The 22,017-nt window shown below is 54.4% G+C and overlaps 2 protein-coding genes across 3 annotated transcripts in view; one reads left to right on the top strand and one right to left on the bottom strand.

Moving 5' to 3' along the window:
* Positions 1-22,017, bottom strand: part of HSPA5 (heat shock protein family A (Hsp70) member 5) — a 458,542-nt gene that overhangs the window by 368,690 nt on the left and 67,835 nt on the right. The gene's annotated exons all lie outside the window — the stretch shown is intronic.
* MVB12B (multivesicular body subunit 12B) overlaps positions 1-22,017 on the top strand; it is a 303,240-nt gene that overhangs the window by 240,396 nt on the left and 40,827 nt on the right. The window contains exons 2-5 of one of the 2 annotated variants that reach the window (XM_079324481.1): positions 5,920-5,983; positions 12,346-12,468; positions 16,930-17,037; positions 19,976-20,072. In XM_079324481.1, the coding sequence (XP_079180607.1) occupies positions 5,921-5,983; positions 12,346-12,468; positions 16,930-17,037; positions 19,976-20,072 (391 nt within the window). In that variant the 5' untranslated portion in view covers position 5,920. Of the gene's footprint in view, positions 1-5,919; positions 5,984-10,209; positions 10,963-12,345; positions 12,469-16,929; positions 17,038-19,975; positions 20,073-22,017 lie in introns of those variants that run through there. The other variant, XM_079324482.1, reaches the window with a different exon arrangement.

The raw sequence follows: 22,017 nt of genomic DNA, 5'->3' as shown, positions 1-22,017 counted from the left end.
GGGTGCTGGGGCATGCCCCTGTGCCAGCAGCTTCTCTTGGGGCTGCATCAGCCTCAGGCAGGCTCCCCAAGCCTGAGAACCCGTTTGGTGGGAATGCCTTCAGTCTGCCGCTCGCTGTTTCCATCAGGCTCTCTTGGGAGCTGCTGGAAGAGGCAGTTTGGTTTTGCAGCTCCAGCGTGAGTCCTGTGCCAGCTGGGGCTGGCCCAGCTCCACTCACTGTAACAGATCTGGGCTCAATCCACCATTTCTCCTGCCCAAACACTCAGTCAGCAGGAAGGGATGCTCAGCCTTGGCTCTAAGCAAGACAGTTTGAAAGTAGCTCCCCCCATTTTGTCAGATGATTATGGGCTAAGAGAAGATTTTGCTTTCACATAAATGGAAGGTTTCTGGCTGATCATGGGAGTCTGGTCACTGAGGGAACTGTACCTCTGCACATTTTGGGGTGCAGGGAAAGCCCTGCTGCTCTCTGCTGCCTCAGCTTGTGGGACTCCAAGCTGGGTAGCAAGGGCAGGTGCTCTTCAAGAAGCAGGTTCAGAAAGTGGCAGGGAGCAGTTCCCAGAGCACTGCCAAATGGTCACCTATTAACTGAGTGCCTGGCATTCCTCTGTGCAAGCAGGGGCACTGGAATGCTGGCTGCTGCCAGTGCTCCTGCCAGCAGCTCTGCAGCCTGCAGCCACAGCCGTGGGCAACCTGGCACAGACCCTCAGCAAGGGCAGGGACAGGCACAGAGCTGGGGCTGTGGGGACAGCACCCACCCCGAGTCAGCGAGCAGAGCAAGCAGCAGCACTTCATCAGAGCAGGCCTGCAAAGAAAACATTATTTCCTCAAATGTGTTCATCATTCAAAATTGTTCAAGCAGAGGTTTCCACCGTGCTGTGGCCATTACTCATACTCTGGGCTGGGGATGTGTGGCTCTCCTTGATAATTAGCTGCACGGCACCTCCCTGCCCTCCATTTGTGCAGCAGCACTTGTGCCTCAGCCCCACAACCAGCGGGGCTGCTCCTGGCTCTGGGGCCTGCCAACGGGGCCAGATGCCTCCTGTGCCACCATACCCCGTGCCAGTGCCTGTGCCCCCAGCCAGGGGCTCCTCACGGGTGCTCTGGGCCCTGCTGCCCTTGCTGTGGGGACAGCCTCTCCCCCTGGACCACCCCTTCAGCTCAGGGGCTGAACCCCTGTCCTGGCCAAAGCCACCCCTGGGTGCTACAAAAATCAGTTTTCTCTGGTAGGATTGCTGTATATTGGTGTCCTGTACATCATAACTGAAATACAAATGGGACAACTTATCTAGTGCTTAGTAACAGCTATGGGATGGGAAAGTTAAAGAAACTGCTTTTCAAAATTGCTTCATCTGTTTCAGAGTGGATGCCTGGGTTAAAGGAGATTTGGACTTCCTCACTGTTGTTAGAATAATCAAGGTGTAAACTATAAATCTAGAAGGGAAGTTCTGGCTGAAAAGAGATATTTTGGTGCACCAAATTAGAGGCAGCACATTAAACCTACCATCAAGAAACCTTAAAACCAGGCAGCAGCTGAGCTGTGACCTGCAGCAACTCCAGCATGAAATGAAACTCTGGGCTGATTTTCCTCCAAAGACAAGCATGGAAAACATGGAATGTGCAGCACTATTGCACTACTATGCTGAATGTGGCTGTGGAGAGATGAATTCTGCAGCACAAAGGATTTTAAAGGACTTTAGCTGACAGGCAGGATGAGGATGCAGGATCTTTAGAGCCTGTTTCCCCCTGCACACTGGGATCCTTTTTGACGGTGAAGTCTGACCAAGGAGCTGCTGCTGCCCTTGGGAGCAGCACTGGGCCAGTGTCCTTGTGCTAGCCCAGGACTGGCACAGCCTGCATGCAGCATGCTTTGGGACAGCCCTCTGCAGGATCTGGGTGCTGGCAGCCATCCACAGGGACAAGCAGGCCATGTCTGTGCAGCCACAGCAGCAGGATCTGACCAAGGCTGACCAGAATTCCCCCTCTGGGGTGTCCTGTAAAGACAGCACTGGCACAAACTGGACAGCGTGCACAGGACTCGCGAGAAAAGACATGTTCTGAAATAAAGAGGAGTAAATAAATGGATCTTGAAAAAGATGGATGTAAAATATTCATAGGGAAGCATTATACTTGCAAATATTTTTGCTTTTGAGTAAGTTTACACAGACAGATTAACCGACTGCAGTGCAGCTGTGATTCATTGCCCAACAGGCAGAGTGTGCAGGTCCAGAGCCCGGGCTGTGCCCTGGGGAGCAGCACCGGGGCTTTCCCAGCTCCAGAGCTGCCAGGGCTGCAGGTGCCAGCGGGCAGAGGTGCCAGCTCCTGCCCTGGGCTGTGCTGCTGCCACTCAGGGCAGCTAAGCCCTGCTGGGAAGTGACTCTCTTTGGAAAACGTTATTGCAGATCATGCCACAGACACGTTGGGATATATGCTTGCAGTGAATCTTTGAATATTTTGTGGATACTAAGCAGCAATTAGAGTCTTCCTTTGGAATCAATTCATTTCCTACCACCGTGGTAGCAGGGAGGATCTTATTGAAACTCTCGGATTTTTAATATTATTACACTAAAGACTCTCTCAGTATCAGCATCTCCGTGGGGGAGCATTAGCACACTGTAATGTGTAACAACTTCTCCAGTTCAGGAAATCTTCTTGTATTTGTAATAGGACATTAGGGGCATATATTATGTATGGGACATATATTTCTCATTTCCACCAGGCATCATCTTTTCTTCTCTCTAAATTACTCTCCAAATAAAAAAAAAAAAAAAAAAAAAAAAAAAGCATTGTATTCCTTATCGCTCAAAAATATATATATTTTTAATCTTTGGATGCAGAAGCCACTAACAGCCATCTGGGCTGTATTTAGTAGAGCCAGGGAGCCCTGGTCAAACAGAGAGGGAACCGAGTTGCACTCATTTATTACTACAGTTCAGCAAGCACCAGTCAAAGATGCTTACTGGAGAGAAGCACAGCCAGGACAGGAGGAAGGTTTGGTCCCAGCCTTGTGCCCAGGCTGAAGCAGGACACCAGTTTCTGCTCTTCGCTTTATGGACAGGAACACAAAACCACTAAGGTGTACGTTGCCTTCCAGACAGACCCTCCAACACTGGCTAATCACAGCTCAGTGTTTTGCTCGGTAGCAAGTCTGACCACGCCGGGATGAAGAGCTGAACCAGCCAAGGACCAAATCCAGGAGCTGCCCTGGTCCTCAGCTCTGCAGGCACAGCAGCAGTGCAGCCCAGGCACGGCTGGGCCATGGGCCGAGCTCCTCAACACCCCAGAGAGCTGCAAAAGCAGCCCGGAGACACCACGGAGGGAGAGAGGAAAAGAGGAGAGAAGGGCTGCTGGCTCAGCCTGGCCACAGCAATGCACAGACAGTCCGAGCAGGATGGAAAACACGCACCATTATCTAGGGAAAGGAACAAGCTGAACAGAACTCCCCAAAAGATGGCCAAATCAAGCAAAAAGAGAATGGAGGGGGAAAAAATATATTTTAAAAATTGGTATTTCAGCTAAAGGCAGAATATCAGACAAGGAAGCGTCCTGTGACCATGGAGATGGACCCTCTGATAAATGCACCACCCTGCCTCTGATTTAGTCATTGGGAGGAAATTGGGGTGTCTGAGTGAGATCCTTCTCCTCTTCTAAGTCACAAAGGCCAGGCTGCCCACACAAAGAAAACCTTGGCCTCATGGAAAATAAATACAAAGGATGGGGGAGACCATCTGCTCCGAGGGAATGACTGAATAATGTCTGATAAGAGCTTCAGGGAGGGCTTTCAGCCTGACCATTAACAAAAAATTCTTCAAGCTGTTCTTAACTCCTTGGGATTGTAGTTTTCACCGCTATCTTCACAGAATCTCTTGCACTTCACACATATCACTTCTCAACCTCACACAAAGGGGAACAGGTTTCTGCCCTTCTCTTTAATTCACACACACATTAACGCGTTTGCTTTCCTCCTTTATTTCGTTCTTCACCCCAGGATGAAGATTTTTTTCTTTTGCTTTGGGTTAGCAGCTCCAGCTCTGTCTGGCACCAAAGGCGGGTGACGCCAGCCCCTCCAGCCCTCCTGCAGCTCTGCAGAGGGTTGTCGCTGGCCTGGGGCCGGTTGGTGTGTGTGCCGGTGGCTGTGCCGGTGGCTGTGCCGGTTGGTTGGTGTGCCGGTTGGTTGGTGTGCCGGTTGGTTGGTGTGCCGGTTGGTTGGTGTGCCGGTTGGTTGGTGTGCCGGTGGCTGTGCCGGTGGCTGTGCCGGTGGCTGTGCCGGTTGGTTGGTGTGCCGGTTGGTTGGTGTGCCGGTTGGTTGGTGTGCCGGTTGGTTGGTGTGCCGGTGGCTGTGCCGGTTGATGTGTGTGCCGGTTGGTTGGTGTGCCGGTTGGTTGGTGTGCCGGTTGGTGTGTGTGCCGGTTGGTGTGTGTGCCGGTTGGTTGGTGTGCCGGTTGATGTGTGTGCCGGTTGGTTGGTGTGCCGGTTGGTTGGTGTGCCGGTTGGTTGCTGTGCCGGTGGCTGTGCCGGTTGGTTGGTGTGCCGGTGGCTGTGCCGGTGGCTGTGCCGGTTGGTTGGTGTGCCGGTTGGTTGGTGTGCCGGTTGGTTGGTGTGCCGGTGGCTGTGCCGGTGGCTGTGCCGGTTGGTTGGTGTGCCGGTGGCTGTGCCGGTTGGTGTGCCGGTGGCTGTGCCGGTTGGTGTGCCGGTTGGTTGGTGTGCCGGTGGCTGTGCCGGTGGCTGTGCCGGTGGCTGTGCCGGTTGGTTGGTGTGCCGGTTGGTTGGTGTGCCGGTTGGTTGGTGTGCCGGTGGCTGTGCCGGTGGCTGTGCCGGTTGGTTGGTGTGCCGGTTGGTTGGTGTGCCGGTTGGTTGGTGTGCCGGTGGCTGTGCCGGTGGCTGTGCCGGTGGCTGTGCCGGTTGATGTGTGTGCCGGTTGGTTGGTGTGCCGGTGGCTGTGCCGGTGGCTGTGCCGGTGGCTGTGCCGGTGGCTGTGCCGGTTGGTTGGTGTGCCGGTTGGTGTGCCGGTTGGTTGGTGTGCCGGTTGGTTGGTGTGCCGGTGGCTGTGCCGGTTGGTTGGTGTGCCGGTGGCTGTGCCGGTGGCTGTGCCGGTTGGTTGGTGTGCCGGTGGCTGTGCCCGTGCTGCTGTCCCGCGGCACGCTCATTGACACCCTGCCGTTGGTGAGTGCGGGCAGCTCCAGCTCATCACAACGATGTGAGCGATGAGAGCCAGACCGCTGCAACCCTCTGTTCAGATGTTTTCTGTGCTGTGAGCGCACCCAGCCAGGCAGCAAACCCCGACCACTTCGGACATCTTTGGTTTTCAGGCCATGGTGAGGCAGAGCATCAATTATCTCAATGAATCGAAGGTAGCACCTGAAAGCCTCCCAGCCTCAGGCACTTATGGAGAGGATAACGTGCCCTTCCTCATCCCGCAGCAGGCGCTGCCCATCTTCTGGGTGCCCGTGTCAGAAGGAAGGGGGTGACACTGGCCAAGTCACGGCTATCCAGCCATTTCCCCCGGGCACGTCCCGCCGGCTGCGGAGGCCGTTCGGAGCGCGCCGGGCACAGCAGGAGCTTTGGCGAGGTGCGGCCCGCGGGGCCGTGCCGGGGCCGAGCGCGGTGCCCGGGCCGCGGGCGGGGCGGAGCGGCGGCAGAGGGAGGCAGGCGGCGCGGCGCGGAGCGGCGGCCGCGGTGAGTGTCCCCAGGGCCGGGCCGGGTCGGGCCGCGGGGCTCGGGCGGGATCCGGGCCCCGCGCCGCGGCGGCGGGAGCCCCCAGCCCGACCCCGAGCCCCCCAGCAGCGCCGGGCCGGGCCGGGCCTGCCCGCCCAGCGCCGCGCTCCGCTCCGCTCCGCCGCTCCCCGCCCCGCGCCGCTCCGCCCGGGCCGCAGGCCGCTCCCCGCCCCGCGCGCTCCTCCCGCCGGGCCGCGCCGCGCCGGGGATGAGGAGCTGCTTCTGCCTGCGCCGGGGGAGCCGCGACCCGCCGCCCGCCGCACGGGCAACAGTTAAGTGTCGCTGCAGCCGCCGCGGCCCCGCTGCCGGCCCGGGCCCGGCTGCCGCGGCTCCGGGAGGCGGCGCGGCCCGGCCCGGCCCGGCGCGGCGCTCGCAGGGCGGGCGGGCGGGCTGAGCCCCGGCCGGGGCTGCGGCGGGACCGGGACCGGGCCGGGCCGGGCTCAGCGCCCCGCGGGAGCCGGCGGCGGCTGCGGGCTGGGGAGCGGCAGCAGCGGCCCCGGGAGCCGCCCTGGGGTAGGGCCCGGTGACCTTGACCTGCCCCGGGGTTTGCTGTCAGTTCCTCCTGGAGGAAATTACAAACCCCCCGTTCTGGTTCGTGTGGTCTTTGGCTGCGTTTGTAGCACGGGCCTACATGGGTGCCCGTCTCTTACCTGTGCTCGGTGCTTGGCTGGAGCTGTGACACGCAGTTCCCATCTCTTAACCACTCGTGCCTTGCATCACGGAGGCTTGCAAGCTTTTTCTGAGTTTTCTGGAGAGATTTTCAAAGATTCTCCGATGTTCGGTGTTGTCTGCACCTTCCCAGCGCTGGTCATTGTCAGCCTGGTCACAGTAACGCTGAAACCACAGCCGGTGTCAGCAGGTGTGCGGCTGCTCGGGCTAAAGCTTGGGTTTCTCCATTTTGTGCTTTATTTTAACTGAGTGAGAATGTGCTCATCTGGTGCTTAGGGAGCCTGTGTGTTGTGCTGCAGTTTGGGAGCATCATTCCTATAATTTTTAGCTGAGATGGCCTTCCCTTCTAGACAAAGGCACAACTTGATCTTCTGGAGGTGTGAAATAGAACAGGCAGCATCTCTCTCTGGTACCACGGGCATCTCTGACAGAGTGAGTCCCAGGTTTAAGGGTACCCGTAGCCCCCGGGGACCGGTTCTCACCCCTGCCAAGATGAAAATTACTAAACTCAATGTCGTTCCAGTGTTGCTGCCCTGGTCCTTGGTCAGCTGTGAATGGAAACCTATTTTGGTTTGAAGCAGGACGCTCTTCTGAAATGTGTGTCCACAGTTAGCAGTGCTGTGAAGCAATACCGGGTCTCGATTTTGCTCACTGTGTCCCTTAAGTTCCTGTTTCCATCCATAGAGTCTCCGAGTGTAGGTTTTGCAGCTGGTGCAGGGCAGCTGTCTCCTGGGGAGCCTGTGTGCAGGGGTGATTCCAGGCACGCCTTCCATGCTGGTGAAGTGTGACACTGGCACTCTTCCTGCTGGTGAAGTGTGACACTGGCACTCTTCCTGCTGGTGGCCGTGGCCTCCAGGGCCCTGGTGCTGGTTGCCACTGCGGGCTTCTGTTTTTGTGACTGAGGTGTGCCCTGTTCAGGGGCAGGGATGGAAAGCTGGCCGTGGCTGTGTGCAGGTCCCAGTGGGGAGTGTGCAGGAGAGCTGTGGTGGTGTGGCTGTGCCTTCCTGCAGGGGTGGACAGGGCTCTGAGCCCTGTGTCTGCTGTGGTTGTGAAACCATTTCCCACAGACTCAGGGACACTGAGGTAGTTGGGGTTTTTTTCCAGTTTTGCCTTAGCTCATACTTTTCTGCCTGTGGGAAGAGCAAGCCAGTGTCAAAGTGCAGGGCTTCTAGTTGGAGGAAGAAACAATAACATCATTCTCCCTCTAAGTCTATTTAACTTCAGAGCTTGACCTGCTTTGCTGGCAGCATGATGTTTCTGTAGAAAATACATTGAAAGGCCTGATCTGGTCATGTACCCACCAGCTCTTGAACTTGCTGAACTTGTTGGAAAGGAACACTGAGAGCAGATAGTGGTCTAGAAGCTCACAATAATGCATTCATTTCTGAAAGTGAGTTCTTCTGCTGTACGTGAGTCCCAGCCAGAGCCCAGCAGTGTGTGTGGTCAGTCACGTCAGTGGAGCCAGCAGAAAAGTATGCCTAGGATAAACTAATAAAGGCAGATGAGCTAACAAGGAAATGGGAGGCAACAATCAAAAAGGCTATGAACAGATAAAAACTTGGGAGTGCTGGCAGAAGGCAATGTGTGTGTGGCTAGGGGCATGGCTGGTGGAAAGAAGGCTGTGCCAGGAGCCAGGGGAGTCCCAGAAGGTCTCTGCTGCAGCAGGGCATCGGGTCCCTGGGACACTGCTGCTGCCTCCAGGGCTGGGGGCATTAGAGCAGCAGCATGTGGCTGCTTGTCCAGGAGTGCATCCTGTCCATCCCAGCCTCTGCTGCTGGGGGCTGCTGCTGCCAGGGTGCACAGGGACTTTTTCTGCTAGAGACACATTTTCTCCTCTGGCTCTGTCTGGCCCCACAGTGTTCTGATGCCTCTTCCTTCCCCAGAGCTCACATCCGGCTTCCTTTGGCTGCTGGGGGCTGGATGTGGCCTCACAGCTGAGAACAGCTTCCAGCAGCATGCTCCCCACTTATGGGAAGGGTGTTCTATTGTTGTGGCCTGTTCAGAGTAGCCCTGCAGTGAGTGGCTCAGCACAGGCTGTCCCTGCAGGACTCCGTATCTGGGGCTGAGGCTCGGCCCCTGTGATGGCAGGTGGGCATGCAGGCCAAACTCACATTGCTAAGGAGAATTAAAATAACAAGCTGCCTAATAGAGGTATTTATAGAATCTGGCTCCTTAGTTTAATTTCCTCTTTCACTGTTTGTTTTTTCATTTTTGAGTTAAAGGGCACAGTGGAAAAGAAACCAAAGTTTGTTGACACTCTCACGGAGAAGTGCAGAGTAACTAATCTGTGTGATTGCCCAGCCAGAGGCTCCCCTCTGAGCTGTGCAGAGTTCACAGAAACAATTTATCCCGGAGTGCAGCTGACTTCTGCAGCCCCATGTCTGTCCCAGGTGCATCCTCAGTGCCACCTGCACAGCTGCCCAGTGTGGCTGGCCTGGCACACAGAGCCTGGCAGTGCTGCAGTGGCTGCAGCAGCTTTGCTTGCTGGGCAGGTGCTGTGCCCGCAGCAGGGCAGAGGAAGGTGCTGTGCCTGCAGCAGGGCAGAGGAAGGTGCTGGGCAGGTGCTGTGCCTTCAGCAGGGCAGAGGAAGGTGCTGGGCAGGTGCTGTGCCTTCAGCAGGGCAGAGGAAGGTGCTGGGCAGGTGCTGTGCCTGCAGCAGGGCAGAGGAAGGTGCTGGGCAGGTGCTGTGCCCGCAGCAGGGCAGAGGAAGGTGCTGTGCCTGCAGCAGGGCAGAGGAAGGTGCTGGGCAGGTGCTGTGCCTTCAGCAGGGCAGAGGAAGGTGCTGGGCAGGTGCTGTGCCTTCAGCAGGGCAGAGGAAGGTGCTGGGCAGGTGCTGTGCCTGCAGCAGGGCAGAGGAAGGTGCTGTGCCTGCAGCAGGGCAGAGGAAGGTGCTGGGCAGGTGCTGTGCCCGCAGCAGGGCAGAGGAAGGTGCTGTGCCTGCAGCAGGGCAGAGGAAGGTGCTGGGCAGGTGCTGTGCCCGCAGCAGGGCAGAGGAAGGTGCTGTGCCTGCAACAGGGCAGAGGAAGGTGCTGGGCTCCTGGGCAGGGCAGAGGAAGGTGCTGGGCAGGTGCTGTGCCTGCAGCAGGGCAGAGGAAGGTGCTGTGCCTTCAGCAGGGCAGAGGAAGGTGCTGGGCAGGTGCTGTGCCTGCAGCAGGGCAGAGGAAGGTGCTGTGCCTGCAGCAGGGCAGAGGAAGGTGCTGTGCCTGCAGCAGGGCAGAGGAAGGTGCTGGGCAGGTGCTGTGCCTTCAGCAGGGCAGAGGAAGGTGCTGGGCAGGTGCTGTGCCTGCAGCAGGGCAGAGGAAGGTGCTGTGCCCGCAGCAGGGCAGAGGAAGGTGCTGGGCAGGTGCTGTGCCTGCAGCAGGGCAGAGGAAGGTGCTGGGCTCCTGGGCAGGGCAGCTGGGTGGCCCTTGCTGCAGCAGGTGCTGTTGGGGCCCTGGGCTGGTGCTGCACCCCTTTACCCCGTGGTGTGCAGCATGGGCAGGCAGAGCACTGCTGCCACAGAGGGGCTTTGTGTGGGCCAGCACAGAGTGAGGATTGATGCCTTTCCCCTCCCCCTGTGCAGAGCAGGCTGCAAATGGCTCCCACAAAGGTGCCCTTCTTCCTTGGCTGAGGACAGCGTGCCAGCAGGCTGTGGGCTGGAGCTCCCACCCCTCCTTCTGTGCTGCTGCTGGGGACCCCTGGTGCTCAGCCTTGCCCAGGCTGACCTGGCAGCTGCTGGGGTCCTGCTGGGATGGCTGTGCCTCCCTGCAGCTCGGTGAAAAGGGCCTGGCAGCCTTCAGCAGCCACTTCATCAGGGCTCGTTTGCTGGAGGCTCTGCTTCCCTGCAGTGCAGCTGCAGCTGTGGGGGAACCTGTGGTGTCCTTAGCACGCTGGGGAGCATCATCACCTACCTGGGTTTCTGTTCAAAATGGCCTAGGAGAAGCTTATGTCAGCATTCATTATCTCCAAGCTCCTCCCAAAATGTAGTAACAAGTCGCCACACTAATGAGTGCCTTGAAGAAGTTTCAGAAAACGTTCATGAAGAGCAGATTGTAAGATCTTTGTTAAATTCACGTTATGTTTGTTCTGTGCTGTATGTTTGAGGTTATGGTTATTTGCAAGGCCTCTGGATGAGCTGTGGGGTGGCACAGGGTCTGCCATTGCCGTGCCAGTGGCTGCAGCATTCCTGCAGCATTCCTGTGCTCCTCCCTCCCCGAGGACAGGGAGCCTGCTGGGAGCAGAGGAGGGTGAGCCCCTGTGGCTGAGGCTGCCCTTACCATGGTGCTCCAAGGTTTGAGCTGCTTTGGGACTGAGGAGGGTGGCTTTGCTCTGTGTGCTGGATCTGTGTCCTGGTGCTAAGGCAGAGCTCTCTCCTCTGTTTGCTTCATCAGCAGCAGTGTTTGCACCAACAGGTCACTAGCACATGTTGTTTTGGACTCCTCAAGTAGCCTGGCTGTTCATTTGACATTATTATTATTTACATAGGGCCCAGACTTGCTCTCTTTTATTGCCTGCAGCACGATGTTTGTTCAGACTGGGCATTGTGAAGTGTAAACCCCGGTCCCATTGGCACCAGTATCACCTCTGCCTTTTCTAGAAGCAGTAAGTAACCAGCCATGTGAATGGCCTAGCAATGCTGGGGTTGGATTGCTCTGAGGAGGGAGGTGCCCCGGGCACTGTGGTTCACAGCTTGTCTGCCTGTGCAGCAGTGGTGCTTGCTCACACAGAGCTCTGCCCTCCTGTCTTGGGGTGCGTGGGGGGCACTTTCCTGGGGCACTCCTGCCTGAAAGCCACAGAAGACTTGCTTTAACTGGCTGCCTCTGCAGGGCACCACCTTTCCCCATCCTTCACCTCGGTTATTCAGCCCCTTTCTTGTCCTCTCCTGCTTCCTGCAGCAGCATCCTTCATCCCTCCGAAATGAGTTGGCCTTACCTGCTTCTGTCCTTTTTGCATATCTCCCACCCGTGATGTTCTCGGTGATGTGTCTCTTCTGGAAGATGCTGGGGCCTCCTCCAAGCCTCTCTGCTTTGCACCAGCCTGCCCTGTGCTTCCTCTGTGTTTCCTGGTGTTGAGGCTCCCTGCAGCCAGTGCAGTTCTGCATCCAGCGCCAGAGACATCTGTGCTGCTCCTTGAAATCAGTCTGGCTGAGGGGGTGTGGTGGGACTGACCCACGGGGGAGCCCCCAGCACATCTTAACACCCATAGTGGATGGGGAACCTCCCCCTAAAGCCATTAGGAGCACATTTCTTGCTGTTTAAAATGACAGAGCTGCTTCAACCAGCCTGACTTGGGGATGAAATTTGTTTTGGGGAGAGAAGGGATTGAGCTTTGGTTTTCCTGTCATTGCTTGATGGAGACCAGCCCACGGAAGCAACAAAATGAGTCTCAGAGGCTGCCAGCCTAAATTTCAAACCTATTTGGCATTGCACAAGTGTACCTTCTTATCAAAAGCAAATGCAAGTGCAGAAGGTGTGTCTGGCCTAACGCTGTGTTTTCCTCGGCGGTGTGCGGTGTGTCGGCACAGCACTGTGGCATGCATGTGCTCTGGGCGGGGTGGCTGGGGGCGGGGGTGTGTCCCAGGCGGGGGTGTGTCCCAGGCGGGGTGTGTCCCAGGCGGGGTGTGTCCCAGGCAGGGGGTGCCCCTCAGGCAGGGTGTGCCCCAGGCAGGGTGTGCCCCAGGCAGGGTGTGCCCCAGGCAGGGTGTGTCCCAGGCAGGCTGTGTCCCAGGCAGGCTGTGTCCCAGGCGGGGTGTGTCCCTGGCGGGGTGTGTCCCAGGCAGGGTGTGGCTGGAGGCAGGGTGTGTCCCAGGCAGGGTGTGGCTGGAGGCAGGGTGTGTCCCAGGCGGGGTGCCCCTCAGGCAGGGTGCCCCAGGCGGGCTGTGACCTGGCTCTAACCGGGCTGTGACGGGGCTGTGACCACTCTCTCACCTTGCTCTCACCTTGCTCTCGCCTTGCTCTCACGGTGCCCTCTCCGCGCTCTCCGCAGGAGCAGCCCGCCATGCCCGAGGTGCGGGAGCTGAGCGATGCGCTGCCCGAGCTGCCCATGGACCCCATCACCGGCGTGGGCGTGCTCGCCTCCCGCGCCCGCGCGCCCACGGGCTACGACGTGGTAAGTAGAGCCAGAGCCTGCGCCCGCCCAGCAGCCCGTGCCCTGCTGGCAGCACGGCTCCTCGCGCAGAGCGGGCTGTGCTCAGCAGCCATTCCCCAGCCAGCCGCCCGCCTCCAGCCCCGGCTCCGGCTGCCTCCAGCACAGCATGGTGGCTGCAAATGTGCCGCTTCGTCCTTGCCACTCCGGAGAAGCTTCCTTTCCTGGAGGAGGGGTTTGTACAAATACTGGCCACTCTGGCAAGCAAATTTAATAATCCTACTAGCATTCATCCTGGAGGAGTCCTAAGTATTGTACAAATTATATTTCTGAATAAATGGATCCCGCATCAGCTGTTTAGTCCCACATATCAGCGCTGCACAATGATGATGAGAAGCTCCAGAAAGGGAATCAAAGAGTTTGGCATCCAGCCGAAATTGCAAGGGTGATTTTGATGGGCAGAGTGCCCTAAGGTCTAAACCTTAGAGTTTAGATTCTAACCTCTAAGGTTTGGCAGGAAAGTGGCAGCAGGAAAAGGCAGCTGGATGCAGAACAGATGAATGTGTGAATAGATGAAGGGAGGTTGCTGTTGAACAGCTGCTTGTTCCTTGGACTAGTTGCTGTGTAACCAACAGCAGGATGTTTCCAGTCATAGATCAGTGTCCCAAACTGTGCAATATAAAATCCTGACCTTGCAGAGATCTATAGAGAAAGATTTAGCCTGTAGTTCATCTGCTCACCTTTTTGTGTGTCCTGCTCCAACTGTGCTGCATCACACCTTGGCTTTCTGAGCCACACATGGTGGGAGTGGGAGCCAGCTGACTTGGGGCTTTGCCTCTTCGGCTCTGGATCGTTGCGTATCTTGTTCAGTGTGAAGAAACAAAATGGATCAGGCTGAAGTAAGGACACAAGGGGGGAATTGTGAAAAGGCTCCTTAAAGACCTGGGAGGTTTTTACATTTACTGTGTTTTTCCAAGTGCTCATTACCTGTGTGAGCCAGGCTGTGTAATTAGCTGCTTGCCCTGATAAAGAAGCCCGGGACAGTGTGAGACTTGTGATAACAGAATTGCATTTTGCCTAAGTGGCTGGGCAGAGAGAGCACTCACCCCAGATAGCCTGCCTGGGGCTTAATGGGGAGTTGCAGCGCTAAGGCAGTTTAAACTAAACAAGATAAAAGAGTCTTCCTGTGGCTTAATCCAATTATGGTGCTGGTGTAGTGCTGGTGGATGTGGGTCGCACTGAGGAGCTGCCTTTGCTGTGGCTCTGCTGCCTCCTGTCTGTTCTCAAGGAGCCCTGGCTGCCCTTGGAGCAGTGGGGCAGTGCCTGCTGTGTGCTGTCCCTCCCCAGCAGGGCTGCCATGCCCTTGTCTCCCTTGCCATGTCAGCTCTGCAGTGTGCTGATGGCCAGGGGACAGTGGCATGCAGGAGTGTGCTGCTCCTGCCTGGCTGCTCTGTGGCTCAGTGTGCTGGAGCAGTGTGTGCTATGCTGGGTTGCCACTTCTCCATGACTTCTCTGGAACCTGCTCTGGCCCAGCTGAAAGTATGAAGCTGAATTTGCACAAGGGCAGAGCTTAGAGCAGCAGAGCAGTCATGTTCTGAGACGTGGGCAGTGTGTAGACCTGGGTGGTCTTGTGATCTGTGTTTCTGCAGGTATGCAATTTCCTTAATGAGACGCTGACTGCTGACTGCTGTAAAGCCTTGAGGAAGGCAACTGTGGCAGCTGCATCCAGAAGTGTGCTCCCTAGAGCCCTCAGAGGGAGAGTGCACACTGCACCCTGAGAGCCATGCTCACCTTTTGGGAACATTAACAGCTGTGTTTTGTGGGGTGTTGCAGTCCCCTTAGGGATCCAGTGGCTTTGGTGTTAATACTGCATCCTGCAACATTCGGTTCTGTGGGTGGATTCAGAGTTGCATGGGAAAGTATTTCCTCATGGAGTTTCACTGATGGTTTCAAGTTTTGCAATGAAGTAACCAGCTCTTTCTGAGACATCTGTGTTATTTACAGGCTTTACTAGTTTCCCTTTCATTTTTTTTCCTTCTCCAATTAACAACTTCATTTTCCCTTTTGTTCCCTTTAAGAGAAATCTCTAGGAGCATGGGTGCTTCCTCCCAGGTGTAAAGGAAATGCCTAGAGATGTCCAGGTCCATTTTCCAGACTCACATGGAGCCCCACTGCCCATCTGGAGCTGGCAGGCAGCAGTGCCTGGGGGATGTCTTGGCAAATGAACCAGAGGCCTTTTTTCCTCTGTAGCACTTCAGTTACCCCATAATCTCTATTGCCTGTGTGTCTGCTTAGAAAACAAATGCATACTGGCACTTGTAATAACTGGCCAGGCCTTTTCACAGCTAAAGCACCAAAGACTTGATTTTGCCAAAACATACAGAGTGTCTGAACTTGGATTCCTGAAAATCCAACCAGACTGGCAAGACTGAGTGTGTGGGTGTGGCAGAGGTGGGAGAGATGGGATGTGGTTGCATGCAGCTGCTCTTGCTGCAGGCTGAGCACCAGCTGCATGGTGGGGTTTGCTCTGGGGCAGTGCCCAGCTGTGCTGCTCGCCCAGCAGGAGCAGCCCTGGCTCTGCAGAGGGGCAGATCACCCTGTGGGGCAGGAGCTTTGAAGGATCTGCTTGCTCAGGACCTGGGAGAGGTGTCAGTGACCCCACTCTGTGCAGCACATCACCCTGTCCATGCTGGGCTGTCTCTGTCAGGTCCGTGTGTGTGTCAAGGTGAGCAGTGTCTCTCCCTGGCTGCATGAGCAGAAGGACCATTCCTTTCCTGCTGCTCAGTGCCAGGTGCCAGGCTCTCTGTCTGGCACATTCCTGGCCTCTGAGCCAGGGAAGGGCTGGGCTCTGTCCTGCTGGCAGCTCTGCTGCTGCCCCACTTGGCTGCTGTCCTGGGGGCACTGGTCAGGCACAGCTCTGCTTCCAGAGCTGCTGGGGCTTCTCCTGGCTTGCAGGAGCCCAGCAGGTGATGCAAGAAGTTTCCTGTTTATACTGCTCTGGCTTCTTTCCCTGTGAATTTTCTGACAAGTTCATTCATGATTACATTCTCTGGGCTTGGAGGTCAAGCTGACCATCCCTATAAGCTAGCAATTTTCCCAAGGAGACATTTTCCTGAATATCTTCTCATCAGAACTGACTTACCCATCATGGAGGAATATGCATGTGGATTTTACATATCTTAAACTAGCATTTCAGGAAAGATAGGAATTCAAATAAGCAAAAATTGCACTGAAATTGTATTCTGAAATGTGGCTGTTTAAAAATCAGGCATGTTTCTTTGCAGAGGCCTGAACACAGAAGCTGTGTGTTGTACAATGGCCTGATCTGGGCTGGGGCTCGTGAGCAGCAGGTGCCAAAATTCAGGGAGCAGTCAGTGCACTTTGTGCTTTGCTCAGACTGTCTCTTGTCTCTGCTGCACCCAGGCCTTGTCAGCACACAGCTCTTGCCTCCTGTGCCTGGAGCAGTCTGCTCAGCTCAACATGGGTGCAGAAGTGATGAGCATCAGCTCTTTGTTATCTGGCTGCTCTGGGGCCAGGGGCTCCTTGGGGCAGACTGCCCCATCCGAGAGGTCCAGGCAGAAGTTCACCTTCTGTGGAGCTTCAGACCCTGCTGGAGTCTCCTGTTGGAGATGCCAGTGGGTGTTAGTCTGATGGGGTAATCTTATTTCTTCTACCCTTCTCCTTGTCTTTGTCTTCTTGTCTCCTCTTTTGCTCAACAACAAACATTTTGAGGCAGGGCTCTTAGCAGCTTGCTGTGTGCATGGTGAGTGCTCAGCTGCTGAGAGCAGAGCCCTTCCCAGTGCATGGTGCTGCCTCCTGCCCACTCCTTGGGTCAGCTCCAGGTGAGATTTTCTCCTGCACATCGTGCAGTCTCCCCTGTGGAGGGTGCAGGCTCTGTTTCCTTACCCAGCTCCATCATGTGCCATCAGTTCTGGATGTGGGGTTGCATTGCTGAGGGAATTTGTGGGCTGTGTCCTGCCATGCAGCTCTGCTGCTAAAATCCACCAGTGACCAGGGATTCCCCCACCTGCTGGAGGCAGCTTTTTGACCTGGGAGCCAGAACTCCTTGATGGCTTTCCATGGAAATAATGCTGGGATGGACTGGGGGAGTGTCTGTGCTCTGCCCTCAGGGAGCCTCCAGCCTGCCTGGTGTGTCCTTGTGTGCAGGGTGCTAATGAATGCCTCAATGTGCTGACTTCTCCAAACTATTGTTTGGAGGCTGTAACTGCAGTTGCAGTTTCCTCATTAGAGTAGCCTTTGTCAGAGCATCTTTAATCAAGGGTCTCCTGAGAGACACCATTTTTAGAACTTCTTTTTATACCTCCTCTTGAAAGTTCTTTGCACTGCACCTTGCGAAGAAACTAATGAGATGCTGTGAAAGTTTGGGCTGCTGTTAATTAGGAGAGGTCTGAGGGAGAAGTACTGCACATGTATTAACTTTATCTTGGCTCACGTGTCTCCTCTGTACCTGCCTCTTGTTTGCAGGTTGCACAAACAGCAGATGGCTTGGATGCTGACCTGTGGAAAGATGGCTTATTTAAATCCAAGGTCACACGGTACCTGTGCTTCACCAGATCATTTTCCAAAGAAAATGTAAGTCCATTTGCTGAGTGTCTGCATGATTTGCATCTGTGCCTGGTATGCTCTTACCCATAAGATGATTCATTTTATGGAGCCAATTATAATTCAAGCAGGCATTTCGCTGAGTTCGGGTGAGCAAGGAGGCAAACTGCCATGGCAGAGTATTTGCATTTTGTGTTTCTCATGGAAAGAAACTGCTGACAAAATTTTCTGCAATAAGAGAAGCACAAAAGGGAATGTTTGCATTTCAGCAGCCTCACATACTCATTTTCTGCTGCAGCAGTGGTGCTGCACACTCATGGTCCTGATTGATGTCCAACCCAAATTCCTCAAGAAACAAGCAGTGCAGGTAGTGTTGCTGAAGGAAATGTTGGTTTCTGAATCCAGGGGCATCACAGATATTTTATTGCAGGATTAGCTTGCTGTCTTTGTTGGTTTTGGTGCTGATTCTTGAAAATGTGCCCATGTTGTGCATATGCTACCACATTCTTGTAATCTGGTCTGGTTATTCATTATGAGTTAGTGATTAGCAGCAGTTGTCTGCTCACATTTTGTGTGGAGGAGAGGAGACTGTGTGCAGCAAGAGCTTCATGCATTCTGCTGTGGTTTTGGTTGAGGCTACTGTGAAAACTTTCTTTTTTCTGGAGGGACTGTTGACTTCTGCAATGAATGCACTCCATCTAGTGGGTAATCCTGCTTTTGGCCGTGCTTGGGATATTCACAGTGGCTCAACTGGCAGGGTCTGGAAGGACCATTTTGTACTTGTGCTTTCACCTGACAGGAACAGAAAAGTGGTGGCAGCTTCAGGGGCTGCTCACAGGTCCTGGCAGCTGAGCTGGGGGTTCCAGTTCTCAGCATTTGACTTTTATTCCATCTGCTTCCCTGCCTGCCTCTAGATGAAAGTAAAACTGCAGAGCTGTGAGAAATATCACTTCCTGGGGTGGATGGGCAATCATTGTGCTCTTCATCCCAGAGTATGTGCAGTTGCAGCAATGGCAGCCCTGGAATAGGCAGGGAGGCCATTACATAGGTTTGGGCTGGTTTGAATATTAGGTTTATCTGTGGCTACCTGAAATGTGAAGTTGACAGAAATAATTACAGGACAGGAGCAGCTGCTGTCTGCAGAGATGGTGTGAATGCCCTCAGGTGGTGCCTGTTGGACTTTTGGCAGGAGCCCTGGGCTTGGCATGGTTTGGGATATTGATATTCTTCATATTGATGAGCCATAATTAAAGCAAAGGTCTTTCCTTCCCTCTTGGCCACATGGGATATGTGATGTGCTTCCCTGGGGGGGCATCTGGGGGCTGAGGGCCCTCAGTTCCCTCATCTGGGAGGAAGGGAGGTGACAGGCTCCTCTCTGCCCTGCACACTGATGTGTTGCTGCACTTTGGATTGGAAGTTTTCCATTCAGGGGGACTTTCTCCTGAAGAACATGTTGTAGTTGGTGGAGTTAATGCTCTTCAGATAGCTGGGTTAGAGCAGGGTCAGTCTGCAGTGCCTATTTAGCAGAATCATCACTCTCAGCAGTTTACAGTATCTGAAGAGTGTAAGGACATTGCTGTGTCTGAGGGTGGGGGCCCTGGATGGTGGGGGTCTCACAGACTGGGGGGCTTTGTCCCCTTCTCTCCTGTGCCTGTGGCAGAGCTGACCCCAGGCTTCCAGCAGCTCAGCCTCTCCTGCCTGTCTGCTGCTGATGGAGTGATGGGTGGCTCAGCAGAAAGTTGCCACTGATGTAACACACAGACAGCTTAAATAAATAAAACATGAAAGGTGAATCAGCAGCAGCTACTTTGTGTGCTGTTTGCTGTGCCAGGACCACGTTAGCTGACACATTCAGGCTTGGCAGCATCCAGCTGCTTGCTGCAGGATGCCCTGGCCAGCCAGAGGCACTGGGGCTGCCTGGCTCTGACTCTGCAGAGAATGTGTGCCAGACCTGCCTGCTGGGACAGGGTGCAGGTCTGCTGTCCCTCCTGGTGAGCCATAAACTGCTGGATCTCCCAAAAATAAACCCAGTCCTCACCTCCCCTTATTTCAGAGCCTGCAAATTTAAGTATTTTGTGATTGGTTTAGTGAAATAATCAGTGAGTACAGGTTTGTCTAAAAAACTCTTGCCAGAAAAAAAATAAAGGAGGTAATTTGCAACCAGTTATAGTAAAACTCAGTGACATGGTTTGATGGCTTGGGATGAAATTTTAATTTGCTCTGTGTTGTGTTTGTGTTTATAAAGGCTATGCAGTACCTAAAATGTGTTCTTCTTTCATATGTGACCTCAGATGATTGGCAGCAATGCTGGTTTTATTGAAAACTGCAAAGAAAATCTGATCTGATCATTGTGCAGGCTGTCACTCTGAATTGAGCTCTGAGCTCTTCAAGCCTTGATTAACAGGACAAGGCAGGAGTTCAGATTTCCTATGGACTCTGAATGAAAGTTTTTGTTCCAAATGGCCTGTGCTTCTGGAGTGTGCTGCATTTGGAGCTAGAACCCTGTCCACTCAGCACTAATTAGCTAATGCATGTAATAGCTTTGGCTGTGGGTGCATAAGCCATCATCCTGTAATGCTTTCTGCTGTTCCTGTCGTGGAAATGTTGCTCTTGCAGCTGTAGAGTGTGTGAGAGCTGTGGTACCTGCTCAGTGCATGGGCTGCTGAGAGTGGTACTCGGAGCTGCTGTGCATGCAAGGGGGAGAATTTGTCTGTGCCTGCAAGGATCTGGGAGTGTGGCAGTGGGTGAGGTGTTAGAATTTTGAATGCCAGGTGTCTGGTATCTCCTAGTCAGTCAATGTTTGGTTCCTGCCCACGGGACACTTGCAAGGGTTGCCTTGGTGCATTCTTACCACTCTGCTGCTGTGGTCAGATGCAATGACAGGGCATCTCAGGCTTCAGCAGGGGGAGAGCTGGGGTTTAATTTGGTGCTATTGTCATAATCAACTGTTTCTTTTCTCTCTCCAAAGAGTCATTTAGGCAACGTCTTGGTGGATATGAAGCTCATTGATATCAAGGACACTTTGCCTGTGGGCTTCATGCCCATCCAGGAGACCATTGATACACGTAAGTGTCAGTTCCTCAGTCCCACTGTCCCTGCTGGTGTGGTCAGGCCATGGAGAGTCACATCCTGGGCCCTGGAGGGCCAGGTCCAGGCCATGGAGGGCTGTTCTCTGCACTTCTGCTCTCTGGGGTGGTGTGTGCACATGTGCAATAAAACAGCCTCTGGTTTCCTTGTGCTCCTCAGGCTGTTCAGTGGGGCTGCCTGTCTGCCTCCACTCACCTGCTAGAGTCCCATGGCTCTGGGGCAGGAGGGGGGTTTATTTTTTCAATTTGAAGAGTGGGCTGGCCTAGCAGGAGCACAGCAGCTGTGCCAGCAGGGTTCAGAAGTGCCCTGAAGGGAAGGGGGTGTGGGTGTATGCCCACTGTACATCTCCTGCTGCGAGTGAGCAAGGGTTTCTGTCCTGCCAGGAAATGCTGAGATTTGCTTTCACATAGCTTCTGAGAGTTTTCTGCCTTTTCTGTTTCCCACAGGGGGTCAGGTATGTTTGTGCTTGCAAGGCACACAGTGCAGTGTCCAGGGGGAATACATCCTTGTTTCTGCATGGCAGAATTGCTTCACTGCAACGTGTAAGTGAGCAGTTCCCAAGCAGTGTGTTCAGCTCCCCTGGGACTTGTGCCAGAGCAGCTGGAGCCTGGTGTGGAGGCAGCTGTGAGTTGTGCAGCAGGCACTGAGGGCGTTGGGCTAGCAGGGGACAAGCCCCAGGGGAGGGCAGTGTGAGAGGGTGGCAGGGCTGGTGCTGGTGTGCAGCTGCTCATCACAGGAGGGCTGCTCCCAGTGCATGTCAGTGATGAAATCCAGCCTAGGAATGAGCAGAAAGAGTTACATGAACCTGCTTTGCATTCATCTGGAGCTGCAGCACATGAGGATGGTTTTTCAGTCACTGTTCTGGTTGGAACCTGTGGCCTGGAAGTGAAAGACTGAAGACCATTCCCCAGGTCACCCTCTGCTTCTGGAAAGCTTTTGGGCATGTGTGGTACAAGGTAGAATTGTCACATTATGCTGCTGGACCTGACTGTGCTGCTTCAGTTTCTGTGAAAGTCCTGGTGGAAGGGGGCTTTGTCATTAATTTGAAATGCTTTGGGTTGTGACTGTGGCAGGCTTTAAAGCAGAGGCACTGCCTGCACAAAGCAGTGTGAAACAGAACACAGACAAAAGCAAATAGTCAACTTTGTACTTGCAGGGGAAGTCAAAGAAGAGGCACTGATTTTGTTCAGAGTTAGAGTTGTGGTTACAGGTGCTCCTCTCAGTGGCAGCTGACTTGCAGTTAATACATTTAGTACAATACTCCTCAGTAGGTCCCGGGAAGATTTTCATGAAGCCCTAAATCCTAGACTCCTAAAATCAGTTTTAGGCACTTCAGAAGCCCTACTTTTTCAAAGCAGGGGAAGACTGGACTTCAGGGATGCAGGTATTTACCATCTCTAAAAACACCCTGTCAGTGCAGGCTGCATGCAGATGCTCTGTTGGCACACCTCACACTGTCTGTATGGTTATTGCTGCTAGTGCAGCAGCACATTCCAGAGGCTGGGATGGATTGCTGGTTCCCAAGGTGTGGATTACAGAACAGGAGGAGCCTATGGAGACTGCTGCTTGCCATCTGCTGAAGTGACAGCATATTTTAAGTTGGAAGATATTTCTTCATACTAAGATGAAGGGTTTTTATTTTGCAGGCACTTGTTTGTAGCTGCTGGTTGTTTCCAGATTTTCGTTCAGTGTCTGCTCTTTAGATATTGAGTGGATCAGTGGACTTGTGTCCTGCTTTCCAAGTGCCTGCATCCCAACAGGAACCTCCCCCTGCTCACTCTGACTCCCTAGGGTGAGGTGGAGCATTGTTTTCCAATAACACCTGATAGAAATTCCTCTCTGAATGGCACTGCACTGACTGGCTTGTTGACACATGTCTGTTCTTTGGCCGTAATTACCTGCCTGATATCTGGAGACACTGTA

The sequence above is a fragment of the Erithacus rubecula genome (genome assembly GCF_903797595.1).
Source record: "Erithacus rubecula genome assembly, chromosome: 21".
Lineage (NCBI taxonomy): Eukaryota > Metazoa > Chordata > Aves > Passeriformes > Muscicapidae > Erithacus > Erithacus rubecula.
This window is presented reverse-complemented; position numbering and strand designations above follow the sequence as displayed.